This window comes from Psammomys obesus, unplaced genomic scaffold (genome assembly GCF_907164565.1).
Source record: "Psammomys obesus unplaced genomic scaffold, mPsaObe1.curated_primary_1811, whole genome shotgun sequence".
Taxonomy (NCBI): domain Eukaryota; kingdom Metazoa; phylum Chordata; class Mammalia; order Rodentia; family Muridae; genus Psammomys; species Psammomys obesus.
The window spans coordinates 6,065,834-6,085,158 of NW_026592510.1; the positions used below are offsets into that span (position 1 = coordinate 6,065,834).

Sequence of the window (19,325 nt, forward strand, 5' to 3'; positions counted from 1 at the left end):
GAAGATAGAAAGACATGGATGGGACAGGAGCTCTACAAGGAGACCAAAGAGCCAAGAAATCTGGGCTCAGAGGGTCCTGCAGAGACTGATGAATCAACCAAAGACCATGCTTAGATGTAGCCCATGGGCAGCTCGGTCTCCATGTGGGTGGCCTAGTAAGGGGAACAGGGGCTGTCTCTGACATGGACTTAGTGGCTGGCTCTTTGATCACCTATCCCTGGTGAGGTTGCCTTCCTAGGCCACAGAAAAAGAGGATCCAGACAGTTCTGATGATAGGCTAGGGTCAGATATGGGGAGGAGGAGGACCTCCCCTATCAGTGGACAAGGGGGAGGACATAGCAGGGGAAGAGGCAGGGTGGCATCGGGAGATGAGGGAGGGGGCTAAGGGATACAAAGTGAATAAATTGTAATAAATAATAATAAAGAAAAAGATTTAAAAACCCTAAGTGTTGGGGTGTAAACACTTTTTTTTAATGTCATATGACTGTTTCCTTTTGACTCTCAAAACAATGTTTGCTGGCTTTAGAAATCTAGGAAATGTGATTAAGAGTGGGAAAGCAGACAAAGAAAATCTTCCAATAACTTCATCACTGGGAGGCAAAAGCTGTTTACATTTTAACATAGTAGCACCATTTCCAAATATTTCTACATCATGTAGTGCTACTATGGAGCTGAAAGTTTAATTTGTTAGCTTTATATAATTTTAGAAGTAATATTTTTAAACCTTTCTGTTTCAAGGATGTTGCATTGAGTCTCTCGAAACTACTTTGATGAAAATGTTCAGGCACAAATATGCAAGGATATTCAGTTATATATAAAAAAAGATGTAACAGCTTCTGCTTTTAATCCTCAGAAGCACTCAGTGTTGCATCAGTTGACACATTAAAGGCTAGCTTATGTTATTAAGTAACCTGTAAATTTTATTTTTTACAGCTGTGTTTGTTCTGCTGGTGATAAGAGAACACAGGGCAATCACCTCTGCATTTTGAATTTGATGCAGATTCTGGGTCTGGAAAGACATAGAAGGCAAAGCCTTCAAGTCAGAAGTTAACTGACATCTTTATTTTTTTTAAACTGATGCTATCTTCTATCTTTTTTTTTTTTTTATCAGTCACTCCTTTATTCTAGCATAGGAATTCGGAAGTATTAGCAAGACTTAGGAGACTTCCCTGCATCCCAGAGCCTGTCTTGATACACATGTCTCCTTGTAAACAGTCCAGTTAGGTATCCATGAGTACACCGACATGATACCAGTCACAAAATCAAGACTGTGGTGTGGGGATGGACTTTACTGACCTCAGGGGAAATTAAGGTCTCCGGCAGTTAGCTTTGCTTGCTGAAGGCAATGACTATGAAATCAATCTATTTAATTGTTTCCTTACTTTCATCTACTTAGGTTTGTGATAACAAGGGACTTGATGCTGTTTTAGGCAAACTCTTGTACACTTCTAGCATATTTTATACCATTAGAGAGGTGGACTTCCCTTATGTGGCTGAAGATTGAACTCACCTATCAGTGGACTAGGGGAGGAGCAAGGGAGAAGAGGGAGGGAGGGCGGGATTGGGAGGAGTTGAGGGAGGGGGCTACAGCTGGGATACAAAGTGAATAAATTTTAATTAATTAAAAATAAATTAATAAAAAGGAGCAACAGCAAGCAGATTAAATACAGTAAAGTCTTACAGTTGCACATAATAAAATACTCTGCAATTAAACTAAAAAAATAAAAGATTGACTAACAGGTTTTAAAAGTATTGAAGGGCTTTTCCATTGCCATTTCCCCTGAATAAATGTTTCAGGCTTAAGGAGAAATAAAAAAAAATGATATAAAGTCATTTTTTTATTTTATAATATTTATGGAAGAATGTACTGACTAAAAAAGAAAGAAAAATACTTTTCTTAATAAAGATGATCTTTACAGTTAAATGTGCCTGAAGACATGTGAAAAAGAAGTTACATTAAATGTTTGTTTTTTAGACTAAATTCTTTAGAATTTTCTGTGATTATTTTAGTGATGTGGAAAGATGCATTAATATTTAAATTATTCACTAATTTTAGGAATAAAAAACATTATAGTTCACTGATTCTACGATAACCAGCTTTTAGTACATACTGAAGCAGACGTCTCAGTATTGACCTAATGAAACTTTGAAAAGTCAACTACAGAATAATAAAAACTTATGAAATATGAAAAAATGACCACTCTTTGTGGGGATGAAAATTATAAATACTTGAGGCACTGTGTCATGCATAATGATGTATTTATGATTTATAGAGTTGGTATCAGTAAACTGTAAGATCCAAAGTGATGTCTTCAGTTTTAATTGCTGTTCCTAAGAGAACCATGAAACAAAATTGTCTCTCACCTGTAAGCCCCTTGTCCAATTCTTGCCCAGCGACAGATACTTCCTGAAATGCTGGAGGCTTTTGCTTATAAGAGATAACAAGCTGCATGGTTTTGCTCCCCTATTCAAGTTTGTTTGATTGTGCAATGGATGTAGGAGGGAGATATGCAAGCAGGAAATATGTCAAGTTGTATGCTTGCCCCCATTTGGACCCGATTGCAAATTTGGTGGCCTTAGGCGTTTGCCTTTTTAAGCCTCTGTAAAACGTGACTTGTGGCCATTTTCTGGGAATCCAAGAATGGACCTGGCCAGAGTCCACCATCTTTGCCAGCATTTAATTAAAGCTTGCTTCAGATTTGGCTCAAAACTGTGGTAGTTGTTTTATTCCTGCCTTGGTGGGATTAACAAAACCTAGGGCATTTCCAATAACCTAACAATAGAATAGTTAATAAAACTAGGATGTTGCCGGGCACCGTGGCACACACGGAGACAGAGGTAGGCCGATCTTTGTGAATTCAAGGCCAGCCTGGTCTACAAAGTCAATCCAGGACAGCCAAGGCTACAACAGAGAAACCCTGTCTTGAAAACCAAAAGAAAAAAAAAAAAAAGCAAGCAGGATGTGTGATATTTTACCATTACTCACATGTGACATTTGTATTGATGCCTGTATGTAGATCTGGAAAAGCATGTGGGTGGAAACCAATAGTTGGTGGTCCAAATAACATTGCCTACTACAAAAGGAGTGTTAGGTATTCTAATGGGATAATTTTTACATATCCAGTTGTTCCTTAATGCAGCATATATTATCTAAGAGAAGTTATAACAATGACAATAGTCATATGCAAATAATTCCTAATTCTTTTTAGTCTTTTTTTTTTTTTTTGTGGCCCTTGCATTTGTTTTTCTTTTCCAGGGAATGCCAACACGGATAGAAACTATTATTATACATCTTAGACTGGACAAGCTGGAATAGCTAGGCTGACAAAATGTTACCTTTTTGGAAGCGACATCTTGAAGTCCCCTTCATCTGCAGGGATCTCTCTGAAAACTAACGTGATTACTCCTGAAGTTCCCCCACCAAGTCCTAAAACATTAGCTAAGTTCACCTTCCCTAGGCACTGGGATTCTAGCCGCCTTTTCATACTCTAAAATAGTCTCTCAATACTGTAATAGGCTCTGTGACTGTGGATAATGGTTCTCTTTTCAGGCAACCAATTAAGGGTGAGAGGATAATCCAGGTAGAAAGAAATTTTCCTAGGTCACCCACAGAGCTGACATATGCTATTTTCGTCTTTCGTCTGTGTAAGATTTAGACAAGGGCTGCTGGCTTTTTGCATCACAGGACCTGGGTGTTTTCAGGACTCTGGATTCAGTGTTGAGTCCCAGCAGACATCACAGATGTTCCTACCTGGACCAAGCTATATCCCGTGCGCTGGACCAGTGCGCGGAGTGCCGCCTCCTTCTGGGTGCCGCTCAATCCATCCCCGGATTTGTGATTTGATTCCATTGAGAGTGATTATCAGCAAAAAATCAGGTTAATTAGGGTTGCTCACTGAAACCAAATTTAAGATAAATTAAGTAAATTACTATAGCCAAGTCCACCTTTGCCCTTCCCGTGAAGAGCATCTATCTTTAGCAGAGGCCTAAAAAGGAATCATTAAGTTATAGCTGCTAACTGCCGCGTTCAAACAAGGCTGGCCCAATTTCATTTTCAAAATCTTGTTTTTAAATTTTAAATGTTCAGACTTTAGAGAGATGGAAACTGAATAGTGTCCATTCTCTAATTAGAATGTGCTCTACTCATTCTCAGTTCAGTTATGTTAAGACATCACTAAATATACAAACAAATTAGCATTAAAAGCATTAAAAGCATGTCAAGGGAAATGGCTTGCAGGTGACAGTACTTGGTGCTCAAGCCTGAAGACTGGAGTTCACGCCCAGCACCACCTACACATAGCCTGTAACCCTAGCATTGTGTGGCATCGCCAGAGCTTGCTTGCCAGTGACCTGGCTCTGGGTTTAACAGGCTTGTCTCAGGGAAGTGAGGTGGAGAGTGACAGAGCACCTTGCCTGATGTCTTCTGTGGCCTCCAGGTGCACACTTCCAATCACATACCTGTGCACAACACACACCCACACATACACACACGAGGGAGAGAGAAGGGGGGAAGAGGGAGAGAGAGAAGGGGGGAAGAGGGAGGGAGAGAAGTGGGGAAGTAGGGGAGAGATTATAGATTTGGGACTGAGAAACTATCATTAAATCTAATACACTGGGGTAGGAAGTAAAAATTCTGAGATTGGGATGAATGAAGATTCATTCATTTTGTGTTTCCCAAGACACTTTTCTAGTTATTCTATAACCAAGACTGGTTAAAGGATTTTAAACATCATATGTGCACACACACACATACATTTCTCACATTTTTACATGTATAAAGTCCTATACATAAAAATTTAGAACAAAGATTTCAGTGTTTACAGTCTTCAATGGTGTTATTTTATATTTTAAATATTTAAATTAATTAAATTGTGTGTGTGTACATACATGCAGAAGCACACACAGGTCAGAGGACAACTTTCAGAGGTCAGTTGTCTCCTTTCACCATGTGGGTCTTGGGGATTGAACTGAGGCAGTTAGACTTGGCAACAAGTGCCTTTACCTGCTGAGCCATCTCATTTGTCCAAAATGTTTTGCCCTTGTTTTTAATCTTGATTTTTCTAAAAGAAATTAAAGTCTTTTACATGATGCTGGTGATTTGGCATTATGTGGCAACTCAGTTTAGGTCATGTAGCTTTAATGTTGTAGTTGGAGTATAGACTGATTCTATGGATACTAAAATGCAGGTAAGTTGACACCCATATTCAGTTTATGATCTTTATCTGTTGGTGGATACAGTTGTAGAAATTGCTATGAAGGAATAAACATAGATGAAACTATAAGAAGCATTTTTGAAGACTTACAAAGAAACTATTGCAAGGGTTACATTTTGTCTAATGCTAGTATTTTTTTTTTTTTTTTTGGAAATGTTTCTAAAGTTACTAAGTGTCATTAAATTTGCTGTTTAATCAGAAAGCTCTCAAATTCTTCCATTGTGCCTAGTTCATCCTGGAGGACCAGGAAGGACATGGGTGATCTGATAAGGTTATTTCTATGTGCTTTAGAGCTTTGAAGGCAAAGTCTACAGTTTGTTGGCCAAACTGTAGTTTGTTCTTTGCTGAACTTCATCATTTCCATCAAAAAGGTCATGGTTACATGGTGAGTTCGTTTTTGCAAAACCTACTTTGAGATTGGGTCAATAATTACTAAAGGTTATTAAGGAAATTTTGACGTTGGAAAGGCTTCTCAGCTTCGTTGAAGTACATGGTAAAGTTCTGAGAAATTCTTTACAATATCTAAATCTCAAATCACTGGAAATCAGTACATCAAAATGAAACTCCCAGTTTGCAACCAAAGGCACTTCACAGATTGGGTATGTTTTCTAGTTGGTTTAGCGCTTGATTAACATGTGTGAAGTCCTAGGTTTAAACACAAGAAATCCCAAACAAAATTTAACCCAACCCGAAATAAAACAAAACAAAAAACAAAGATAACATATGAATCGAGTTGAGGAAATTTGTGGTGGCCCAGTTATGGGGGTGCTGATTTTCACAGTGACTTTAGCTATTGGAAGAGATAAACTGAATGGCAGGTAGACAGATATCCAAGTCTGAACTTCAAGGGAGAGCCCCAGCTGGGAGACACTGACTTGGAGCTGAGGTATGACAGACATTTATTCTTGAGATGGGATGAGCTCATGTTCGGGCTGTGTAGACTCTGGACCACAGCCCGGATCTCCTATACTCATCCTTCACATGACTCTGAGCTTAGCACTGAACTCTCCCTCAGACCACCAGGCTCACTGCTGACATTTTTCATCCCCATGCCTTCCATCTTCACTGTTTGGCCTCATTGATTCTATCTAGATTTGGATGAAAGCTGTTTGCTCTATGATGTTTCTTGACAACCTACCTAGGTAGCATCAAATGCCATCTCTTCAGTGTTCTCAGAAAAACATGTACTGCCTTATACTGCACGCACAGCGCTGTGATATTACCCTGACGCTCATTCTAGCTATCTTGTACTTATAGTTGCCCCAAAGGCTTGATGTTATGCCCAGTGCTCAACAGGCAAATAAGGAATGAACAGAAGACTTAGGGTCAATAATTTTATAGTTTACTGTGACTTGTACTCAATCAGAAGTAAAATAAATATATAAACCAAATGCCCTAGTACTCATTATTTCTAACTATTTCCAGTAACTTTCTGTAGTCCTACCCTAGAACAAACCCATTTTATGTGAGAAAATGATTTTTGATGGTTTCTGCGCATGCCATATTTATGAGAGAGACAAGAGTAAATATTTCTCCAGGGTAAAGTTATTAAAACTAGAGCTTGTATGGGCATGCTTTCTCTTCTATGCATTTTATGGTTTTACATCTGCAACCTCCATTTCCATTTGATGTAGCAGGGCCTAGAAATTGTGGTTCAAGATTTCTCCTTCCTTCAAAGTTGAGGGAGAATTGGACTAGGCCTCTTATCACCTAGCTGGTCTGCTTAACACAGTTCAACCAGAGTTGACTATTGGAAAAGGTCACGGGTACGTGCGGACCCTGAGGTCTCTGATGTCAGTGGGCATTAGGTCAGGGAAGGTGGAAGGGGAGAGGAGGAAGAGAAGGAAACATATAGTGGGGAAACAATGACTTTTCCAACTCTACACTTATCAGGCAGAGACACATGCTGCTCTGCAGTTATGCCTCTGCCTATCGCAGAGAAAGGAAATACAGTTATTTGGTGGTACAAAAAAAATTTAAAAATTGGTACCACAAAGAGTCACAAGTTACAAACAGGCTTGAAAGAGGGGATTGCTTCTCAGATTTTTATTGTCCTGGTGGAACCTGCATTGGTGACCAGGGAGACAAGAAAGAGAGGAGCCAACTTTGCTTTTGTCTCTGAAGTCTCTCAAAATGCAAATGGGGCAAGACATGAGACAAAAGCTGCAAAGGCATGTAAGAGGGAAGCATGTTTAAAAGCAAAGAAACAAGAGCAGTAAAGTAGAAGCAGAGAATAAAAAGTACAATCAAACAGTGGATATCAGTGGGCATCCTGATTAAAAGTTAAATTAAACAGTTATCCTCCGCTTTGATGAAGAGTTCAATAAATATCGATTTTCCTCTACACATTCCTGTCTTTGGCAATTTAGAATCTGGAAAGAGTAGTTTTGTTGCTATAATTACATGTCACCTAATTATGTGATGCTCGAAAGAGGTTGGACAAGAAAACTGAATGGGGAGAAAGACTGCTGGTGAGTTGGTCAGTAGTGGAGGGGGAGGGGTTCTCCTAATCGAATGGGGACCTCAGGGCTGTGCTGACACCAGACTCCATGTGCCTCTGAAGTTGTTGAAGGCTTCGCTTGTTGTTTGAATGTCTCTAGGCCATCTCCATCTTTCTCTAATGTTCTATTGTGACCGGGTCTTGCATGAAATAAGTGAGACCTATGTCACCCTTAGGCAATACATCCAATCTGTTTTTAACAGGAAATTCTGCCTTTTAAAGAATCTCCCAGGAATTTCAGAGTCCCAGAGTACACAGAAATAAAGGGTTTGTGATGATAAAGGTCCATGCACTATCTTAGTGATGCAAAGTAAATATTACCTTGCATTGCTCAATAAAAGAAGCACAAATTAGTTCCAAAACTCAACTTAGGAAAATGTTTACAAATGAAAGCAATAGTTCATCTGAGTATGCATCATGAAACACAGAAAAATTAATACAGAATGAGTGCATATTCACACATTCCAAAAGGTTGCTGTAGTGATTATGTGGATTAAAGAAATAGAGGCCATGCATTTGGAAAGAGAGTAAATGAGGGCATTGGGAAGGGCTGGAGGGAGTAAAGAGGAGGAAAATGATGCAATTCATTATATTTTAACTTAAAAAACTAAAAAGCATTTTAAAGTCTTTATGTGTCACTTTTTATTTAAATATATATCAGTAACTTAATTAACCAGAACCATCTTCCGTTCTTAAGGCATCAGTTAATGTATGATGCATTTGTTTGGGCCTAGATAATCTTGAAATAAAGAAATTAAAGCTGTTTTCAGTGACAGGATTAATTGTATTTGTAATTAACAAAACCTTCTCGGTAGTATATTTCATATTGTTTGAGAAGAGCACAATGACATTTCAATTTCTGTTCTTCTACCGTGACTCTAACTTTCTGAAAACTGGCTTTCTTTTAAAAATATATATATAATACAAGATCACTGATACCTAATGAAAAGTGTAAAAAGCAAAATAACAGCAAAATGATTGAACAGTTAAGGGAATGGATGTAAGAGCCTGCCATATGGTTGGCGTTTGAGAGAGGCTCATTTGATGTCCATTCCTGTTCCCTAAATACTGCTTTTGTTGACTCAGCCACCTTTGTGATATTCTCTTTGGTTAGTGTCCTCCCAGCCATTGTCCAATGTGGGGAAAATGAAGTTCCGAATGTGTAATGCTGAGTTCCTTCAAATTGCTTTAACAGTTAATACATTATGATTTTTCTTTGTTCCAGGAAAGTTGTCAGGCCACGTGAGTGTGTTTTTCAACTCCCACAGAGCTTGTAAGGAAGCTTAAACATTGCCCAAATAGCTACTGACAAGGAGGTATTTGAATGAACAGTGGTACAGTGCAGGTTGATAGTCTAGAGAAAAAGAGCCACAACTGAGGTAGTTTGTTTGTTTGTTTGTTTGTTTGGGAATATAACTGAAAGATAGGTGGTAAATCATTGTGTGCTCAAATTTTATTTTTGTAATCTTATATTAATAAAGTTTTGATTACAAGAGGTTACTTGGTTAAACTGGGTGGTAGACAAATGATTTTTTATTTTATTTATTCTTGCTTATTTGTCTTTTTTTTTTTTTTTTTAAAAAACAGCTTTCTATGTTGTATGGATTCTAAAATTTAAGCTATAAAAAGTTCAAATTTTGTTACTATGTAAATACTTGGGTAAATAGAAAATTCATTATAATATTGGGTCAAAAATCCTAATTTGAAATAAAACAAACAAACCTGAAAAGAGAAATAACTGAAAATAAGCAATCAAGGGTAAAAGCTAGGAAAGAATAATAGTGGACTAATAGGGACCAAAGATAAAAGTAGAATTAATAAAGCAAAATTCTACAGACTTGGCACTAGAGTAAGAGATGATAGGAAAGATGAGTCTAATAGAGTGCTGCTGGCCATCGTGACCAGGAAAAGAGAAGTGAATTCTTAAAATGAGAGGAGGGTCCATAATCACAGCAGAGACTTCTCACAAATGAGAATATGTCTTCAAGTAATCTGAAAAATATACATGCAATGGGTATTTACTTAGAAATGTATGCCTTTTTTGACAAAATTATTCCAAGGATAAATTAAGATTTTACATAACCTAATAACCATTTACTAGAATTGAAAAACATTAATGTTTTTTTCCCTCTGAATAACATCAGAATTAGATAATTTAATAAGGCACATTTCATACAGTATTAAAGAAGTTGGTCCTGGAGATATAGGTCAGTGTTAAGGATGTTTACTACTCTTACGAAAAGGTCATAGTGCAGTTCTGAACACCCATGTCAGGATGCTCAAACTCCAGGGGGATTTGATACCCTTGTCCAGGTGTCAATGTTCACACACACACACACACACACACACACACACACACACACACACACCCCTGTAAAATGAATGTAGAAAAAGAGAGGAACAAAGTTTTCCTTACAGAAAGCTCTTTGAAGAATGAAAAATTGTTGAAATTTATAAAATTATCTGTGGATATATCCATCTTTGATACAGACTATACAAACATAATAACACAGAAAAAACTTGCACGCAAGTCTCAGCACAGCACTGAGATTGCAAGATAGCACCACTAAAAAATACAAAGATTGCTGAGCATTAGGGACTCTGAGTTTACTTCTCTTTATGAACGAAAACATGCATTGTTTTCATAGTAATTAAACAAGTGGTAATGAGCAAAATGATACTAGTTTAAAGATATTGCAGCTTTTTATGACTTAAGACTAGAATCCGATATCCTTGTATCAATAAAGACACAGCAAATGTGTCACATTAGAGTAGTGCAGCCACTCATTCCTATTCAGAATAAGTAAATCAGTTCAATAAAAGTATTTTTACAGATAATCAAAGAACACTGCATGGGTATGTTCCCTAAGAGAACAGACAAGATGCAAGGAGAAAGATCAGATCAATAAAGGGAAATAATAAGAATAAACATAAGGAGAAATGCCAGAAATCATATGAAAAAAATGATAAAATTCACCACAAAGTCCTAAAGTCCCGTTTAAGCAAAAAATTTATCATGTAATGAAATTGCTCTTCCACATTTTTATGTATTGTCATTCCAATTTAGATTTCATTATTTTGAAATTTGATAACTCAAGCCTGTAATTCTTCTGGCAGTGAAAAAACATGTGATGAATGCCACACGATGTATTGAACACATGGATTGATCTGGAGCCAGCCTAAGTTAAACACTCCTAAGAACAGAAAATCGGTGTCACAGAACCAAATGCTTTGATCCATAGCTGTGTTCAGATGTGGCCTATTGGCAGCTCAGTCTCCATGTGGATCTCTGAGTGAGGGTATCGGGGCTGCCTCTATCATGAACTCAGTTGACTGCTCTCTGATCACTCGCCCCTGATGATGCAGCCTTGCCAGGCCACGGAGGAAGATGAGCCAGGCAGTCCTGATTAGACTTACCAAGTTATGGGTAGATGGCAATAATGGAGAACCCCCTTTTCAGTGGACTAGGGAAAAGGGGTGAGGGGAAGAGGGAGGGATGGGATGGGGAAGTTGAGGCAGGGGCTTCAATTGGGGTATATAATGAATAAATTGTGAAGAAAAAAATAAAAAAATGGAAGGAAGACAATAAATGATGTGAGGTTTTTTTTTTGTTAAATACAATTATTTTTATTAAAAAATAAAAAAGGTTGGTATTTGGCAATAGGTGTTATTTCAGACCATGGGGAGGTCATGGACCATTTGAGAAAGAGATAAAGTCAAACTATCACCTACTAACCTATGTACAAGTTCTAAGAGGAGTAAAGAGATAACCTTTAAAATCATTGCGTAACTGCTAGAACACAGGAGAACATTCTCATACTCTTGCGGCATGGAAGGTCTTTCAAGGTAAGTGTAAAAATCCACAGTGAAAAGACTGGGAAATTTAACTACATAAAATCCACAGGTGCTTGTAATTGCAATGTAACGTTAGCAGAGACTAAAATAAAACAATTGAAATACAACTAATAGACAAGAATAATATCTGTAAAATACAAAGATTACTTTTAAATCGTTAACAGAAGGACTTACAATCAGTGGACAGATGAACACTTAAGGGCACATCGGGTCAAAAGAAAGATAACTCTTTTTTTTTTTTCTTTCTTTCAAGACAGGGTTTCTCTATGTAGCCCCGGCTGTCCTGGAACTCACTCTGAAGACCAGGCTGTCCTGGGACTCATAGAAATCCATCTGCGTCTGTCTCCCGAGCACTGGGATTAAAAGCAGGTACTGCTGCTGCCGCTGCCGCCACCACCACAGGGCTTACATGTGATAATCTTTAGTGATCAAGTTAAATAAAACACTAAGTTGTTTTTTGACTGATATGTGACAAAATTTAAAATGATAAGTAAAAACAGGAAACAAGGCCAACATGTACTAACCACGTATTACATGCTGTTTCATATTTAAATATGATTTACCTTATCTCCACAAGAATTCTGTGAAATAGGTGTTAGCATTTCCTTGATTAGGGCGGAAATGAGTAAGCCCAGGAGGAGGGAAGTTAGTTGAAATGCTCCAGATGCCATAGGTGACAAGTAACAGACAAATAATCTGAACCTAAATGTTCTGAGGCTTGGAGTCTGTGCTTCTAATTACTAGGTTTTCCCAATTGTGTTTTTTAGTGAGTGAGGGTTGAGGAGGTTGTATATCTACCTTGCTTCCTTCAGAAGACTGCTGCGGAGAACATGGGATGCCAAGGAAGTCAGAAAGGGCAGTGCTGTGAGCCTGCTTTGTCCTCCACAGGGACACATTCATCTAGAGCATTATGCAATTCAGTCTCGGGTCTGGACTGGAAATGTGCTATTGCACTGATTCTGTTGACTAGGCCTCGTAGACTGTGCAGTGGTGTACATGGACCAGGTTCTGACTCCCTGTGCGTGGTCATTGTCAGCCCTCTGTTATACCTTGGTCATTTCTCATCTGAACTCTCCAGCAGGGTGAAACACTTTCATGGTTTTCTCCATTTGGCAGGATGTATGTAATGTGGCTTTGTATTTATTTTTATCCTTTGATTTGAATTAAAGCATGAATTTCCCTCCATGGATCTCTAGCTCTTCTAGACTATAGAAAGTCAGACAGAAGCAAGTCAGCTATCGACCAAATGTCTGATGCAGTAGTCTGATACTGAGTCACTGAAGCCACCGGAGCTTTGCACCACACCAAACACGACTGCTTTGAGAATGGGGTCTTGTTCTCTCCTCTCAGTTATACTTGTAATTCCTCTTCCTTACCCTGCCTCTTGCACTTGTTCGTGCTCCAACCCCTTCGCTGATTGTCATGGCCAAGAAGTTGCTGATTCCATCTATTTTTTATTTTTATTTTTGAAGAGCAATGCTGATAGGTACAAGTTTCTAAAGAAACATATTTTTTTGTAAAGATGTTTTTGGCCATTAACACTTTGATTATTGCTTGCTAACGCTTAAAATCCATACACCATCTGATTTAGAATCACTTGGACTCTTACCAAGAGTAACTTGAGCTAACAAAACCAAGAGACTGAGAAATTGCACACTAATAAAATAGCTGCAAAGAAAAATAACTATATGGGGAAAAGTACTAGAACTATTGTCCTATTGTTTATTAGAGAAAAAACAATAAGCAGATATCTCATAGACATAACATTTTGCATATGACACACACATACACACAAAAACAAATGTGTGAATGAGTGTATGTATACAAATTTGTTCTAAATCAAGGCATTAAAGCATGTGCAGAAAAGAGGAAATATGCTTTCTAATTTTAATTAATTTATTTAATGTATCAAAATAATTTTTTTTTAAACTAAGACACAATCTAATTCCAAAAAGTTACCAGAACTCTTGAGAAAAATTAAACATAATCAGCTGGTCGATTGATGATCATTTTTGCAAAACAATCCTGATACATAGATTTGTTTGTTTGAGGATAAATAAACTTTAGATAATCAGAGTAATCTATTTTTATTTAAAAATTTTTATTATTTTAAAATTGTATAATCAGTGGTCCAGTAGAAACACGTCTAGTTAAGTAATAGTTTCGCTAAAATAGGTATTATAGAGACAGACTTCATCTACGTCAAAGACAGCTCACTACTTATCTGTTTGAAACTTCCTTTCGATATCAAAGAGAAGCCCTTTAAATCCCTGGGATTTAGAGCGAAACTAAACTATACAAGGGAAGACAAGAAGAGGAAGCATGTTAACTTCTGTCCATCTCAAAGTCCTGCTGCTCCTAAAGGTTAGCAAGGACCAGTCACAAACACTGGATCTCAGCTGCCTCTGCTTTTATCTTCTGTCAGAAACAATGTTACTGTGATTGTCTGCTCAGAGATTGTGTCTAGCCTGAGTGAGGTCCTTAACTGTGACTTTGATTACTTCCTTTAAGGCTCTTCCCCTGTAGCTTTAATTGCACTTTCCTGGCACTGGTCCATACTATTCACTGGATAGTAACGGAAGCAGAGCTGGCTTATGACATGCATGAGATAGTGGTGACCTTCAAAGAAAGAACAGACGCCTGTTTGAAGTCAGCTACTCTCAGGTGTTCTCCCCACTCAAGGTGTGTGTTGTGTGTGTGTGTGAGAGAGAGAAGGAGAGATAGAGAGAGAGAGAACTGATTCATCTGTAGTGCAGCCCAACAAATGGTATAAATGGTCTCTTAATGACAATACTATGCAGCTGAGCCAAAATAACTCATTGCAGCTCTAATATAAACACCATATAAACAAAGTAACTTGTAACAATGGAATATATTCTGTCAAATAGGATAGATACATAAGAATGTGTTGAAAAGAAGACAATGAAAGAAGGTAGAAGCTAGATGACAGGGGAAAAGAACGAGTCCACATTTTCTCTAGCAGTTTGTCTACATATTCATGACTTTTAATGGATAATTGCTTTCTAATTGCTACAACTAGGCAAGAATATCCTAGAACTACCTAAAATCTCATTCATACTAGATCTGACCCAGCTCATTTAAATTGAACGAAATCTCAGTTGATTTGGTCTCAATGAAGACCATCCAAAAAGGTATTTTTATTAATGCCTTTATTAAGGTATTAAGGTATTAATATTAGCTGCACAAAATAATTTTTGGTGGTGTTCAGGGGGAAAGAAAGAGCTCTGAGGAGAGGAAGAATAATAGGTCAAGCCAGGAAGCTTTCACGAGAGTTGGGAAGGGCAGGAAGGAGCCAAGGGTTTCTGAGGATTCCAGCCTTTGAGGTTATTTTGTTAAGCTATCAGTGCAGCACAATATCCTGGGTAAGAAGCCCAGCCTAGGTCCTGACTGTTATTCGTGATTCCTGCGTACACATATTCTTTCTGGGTGTTGTACTTTCCCTCAGTCTCTCTGGGTTAAACTAGTTCATACCCACTCCATAAGGTCTTGCGAGTGGGTATGAGCTCATAGACTTACAACGATGGCTGTGGATGTCTGGACACAAGGGCAAATGAAGTCCCAGTGGCCAGTGATGGTAGTAGCATGCCCTGTCTATTTCTCCTTCCTTTTATGACTAGCCTGGTGGCATAATCTTTTAGAAAGCTTATACGAATAGACCAGAAATGATGAAATGAGGATACTTGAACTGGATTACTGTCCTTTCAACACTGAAGATTGAGACAGGCATGGCGGCCTTCCTTATTGTCAGTCCAAGAGTTTAGAAAATGTTAACAGTTGGAAACTGCACAAGTCTTGTAAGGGAATCGGAGTGGATAACAGAAACTAAGAGAGTTTTGGGATCAGAAAACGTAAGTGGCTTTCCACTTCCTTTAAGTTTATGCCGTCGTTAATTCCATGGGTCAAATTGTGTGGCTTGTTACAGAGATGACAATTCGAAAGGCTTTACTCCAAATTTAAGTTTAGTTTTGCTCTGAGGTCGGGTCTGTGTGAAGTGTAGGTTGCCCTGATACCTGTACTCACACTGCCTCAGTGTCCCCATGCTAGGATTGCACGCATGTACCACCATCCACACTTTACTTTATGTTTAATAAGCAAAATAATTTTATTACAATGAACTCACAAATTTGAGTTAAGGAAGTCACTCAAATTAATAGTTTCTAAACTCTATAAATCTATTCAGTTGGAATGGCTATTCTGATGACATGGAACTGTGTCTGGTGTTTTACACTTCCACTATCAATTATATTTTTGTACATTTATCCACCATATAAAAAACGAAAACAACTATGACAGTTAAAACAACAACAACAACAAAACAAAACCAATTAGCTTTATATCTTCTTTCATGACATATGTCTCCTTGTGCCTGCTCTCCGGCCTTCCTCACCATCTCATATTATCCTTGTATGGTCTCCTTTCTAAATGTTATACCTACCTTGTACCTGTTTGCTTACATGCTTGTATACATTACAGGCTATGAGTCACGTATAAGTAAGAACACACATTTTTTTTTTTATGTGTTTATGTTCCCTTACTTATCTATTTTCCTGCAACAATCACAATTTCATTATTTCTACAGTTAAATAATAATCAGTTTTGCATAAGTGGCCTCTTGAATTATTTTTTTATTCCAGAAACAATTTTTGTCTTTTAGCTCATGTTACACCTGTACTACATGATATTAAAATCCAGAGCATCTCATCTGAGATTGCTTGTTATTCATGATTATGATGGCATCATTCTCGATTGACTTATACTTGCAGGCTGGAGTTCTGCCACTTAACACTTTGCAAACTTGGGTCAAGTTATTTAAGCAGTTTCTTCACGTTGAGTTTGGATCAGGGATGCCTTCTCCAGAGAGGCATAGTAGTGATTTTCCAGGCTGGGGAGAAGATACAGCATGGAGCTTGGCAAAGGACACTCAATGTTTACCTAACTTTTGCTCTTCATCTTTCTAGTGAGGGGGCTCTTGCATCCTACAAATGAACAATATTTAACAGTATAATGTTCCTAACAGTGTACTAGATGTAAGAATTAAAAAAAAAAAAGAACAGAATAATATCCTGCCTTTAGGAAGCTACCTTTTTACCATAGTTAATAGGGTTACAGTTTTCAAGAAAATAAGAGACTTTGGGGGGAAAAAAGGGGTAATTATTTAATCACAGTTTGAAATTCTGGCTACAGTTACATAACTACTTTGATTTTAGGGATAAAGTCATCCTTGTAGCCAACAGAAAAATGTGAATTTATATGAGGAGATGGTGGCACATGTCATCAGATCAGTTCTCGGTGTGTGAGCCGTTATAACAACCCCAGCTTCTTCAAGGGGGAGTCCAGCATACAGATCCGACAGGGAAGCTGGTACCCACGTATTATCTGTGACAGAAGCATCAGACCTGTGTGTTAGTTTATGAAAATGGTCAGCTGCTAATTCATGCAGAGCTGGGAATGGAGTGAAGATTTCTCAAGACAGTGTTTAGAACTACCGGAATAAGAAACTGCTAGGATTCTTGGGAGCACTATTTGTTCCACAAAGAAGGAAGCATTTTCTTGGTGTCCCTTAGCAGATACTGGTCTGTAATTCTTTCCACGAAGTCCTCATGATCCACTTATTTCCCCCCACCTCAACTCACACCCTCTCTTCTACACTTAGTTTTCTCTTCTGAGGCATGATCTTCACGGAGTTTTTATCCTTGTACAGGGGACTCACTGGAGGTGGGTAACGTATTTAGTGCTTACGTTTTTGTTGTTGTTGTTGTTTTGTTTTGTCAGAGTCATATTAGATGACTAATAGTCATCTCCTTAAACAATCACCTGAAGTTTCATAAGTGGCTCTGACGACTGCGTGGTTTTCATTTCTCTGGTTGTGACTATGTCACTTGCAAAGGCTGAGAGACTTGTACTCTGGTGTGAAAATTCATCTTTCTGCTTTGCTTGCTTTAATGACTACCCAAGATTTTTTGAGTCATTCTATTCCCCCCCCCCCCAATAAGGAGGTCCTGTCAGTGATAGAGAGAATTTACAGCTTGGGAAAACTGCCAGAGAGCTGGGGGAAGGTGGTGCCAACCTCGCATTTGCAAACTGAAGATGGCTGTTAATTTCTCAGCCTTCTTATTTCATTCTGAAAACTGCTCTCGATGTTTGGCCTCATGGCCCATCTCTCTCTTAACCATTTTCTCCTCTTAAAGCACTGTGATCTCATCAGATATGTGATAAGAATTACAGCTGTAATGGCTCAGGTTGGCTCACACTTCCTGGTATTGTCTTAATCACTCACATATAAAATTTTTTTTCCTTTGCAGAACAATCTTGATTTTAGCAAAAGTTAAAATAATTGTCTCAAAGTCAGTTGGTTGGACCAGGATATGAATCAGGCTTTCTCAGTCTCTGATTTTCTGTTTTAACATATTTTCTTTTGCTGTGTCAATACCATGTATAATTGGGCTTTGATCCTTTGAAATTCTGAGATAATAAATGAATGATGATGATGATGATTATAGAACATATTTAGTTTTATGTATTATTTCTGAAAGGCAAATAAGAATGAGTTTGTAGACATTATAGGTTTTTCTTTTAAATTTAAGTTTTATGTGTATGGTATTTTGCCTGCATATATATATATATATACGTGCACACTATGTGAGTGCCTGACACATAGTACCCACACAGGCTAGAAAAGGGTGTTGGATCTCCTAGAACCAATGTTACAGATGATTGTGAGCTGCTGTGTGGGTGCTGGAAATTGAATCTGGGTCCTCAGGAAGAACAGCCAGTGCTCTTAAGTGAGCACTGTTCTCTAGCCCCGTTACAGCCTTTTGAACGTTAATTTATTTATATATTTAGTGTGTGTGTGAACACGTGTCTGTGTCTATGTATTAGTGTGCGTATGAGGAGCACATATGTTATGGCATGTGTGTGGAGTCAGGGGATGATTATCATTGTTGTTGTTCTGTCCTGCCACCTTGTGGGTTACGGACATGAAATTCAGGCGATCAGCCCAGCTCGGAAGTGCTATTGCTAGCTCACTAGGGTAACTTAAAGGATCACGTGATAGCATTCTCAGGGTGACCCCAGTTCAGGCCGCTGCACATACAACATGTGCTTGGTACAGCGTGGGAGTGAAAGACACACGGGGGTCACTGTCTGCCATATGTGATGTCCCCTTGACTAATAAGAAGTCAGAACTGTTTAATAAGTCAACTCTCCACATACACACCCGGTTCAAGTCCATTTCACACACGCACAACCCAAGTCTGTCCTGTCCAACTTGCCTTTTTCTAATTACCATCCCCACATTGCTCTTTCAGGTTTGTTTCAGCTTTGTGAGCTAGAACCTCTACTCTATCCCCCCAACTAATTTGTCTCTCCAGAAAACATTCTGAAGAAAATTCACACTTACGCTAAGTAAATCATTCTCTCTTCAGGTTAGTGAGGCTCATACTTGGGAGCATGGGAGTCTCCATTCAAAGTCCCAAATGAAGGCGGCTTCATCCAGGGCCTCCTGTGTAAGCACGGGGCCAGTTACTCTTCCACCAGGGAGAAGGATGTGTTTCTTAGGAGATGCTGTCACCTTCTTCCAGACACTACCAGAATTTGGATGTGAGGGAGCCAAGTGCTTTATGATGATTGTTTCACGTTTTCAGTGATGCCTCTGTGGCTGGTCCTGCCACTGTGTTAACAGTGCCTTTACACACACACACACACACACACACACACACACACACACACACACACAC

General features: G+C 38.4%; 1 protein-coding gene across 3 annotated transcripts in view; it reads right to left on the minus strand.

Annotated features, from left to right (window-relative positions):
• Positions 1-19,325, minus strand: part of A1cf (APOBEC1 complementation factor) — a 78,232-nt gene that overhangs the window by 50,205 nt on the left and 8,702 nt on the right. For all 3 annotated transcript variants that reach the window (XM_055613754.1, XM_055613753.1, XM_055613755.1), the window contains exon 2: positions 3,752-3,895. In XM_055613754.1, the coding sequence (XP_055469729.1) occupies positions 3,752-3,850 (99 nt within the window). In that variant the 5' untranslated portion in view covers positions 3,851-3,895. The remainder of the gene's footprint in view (positions 1-3,751; positions 3,896-19,325) is intronic.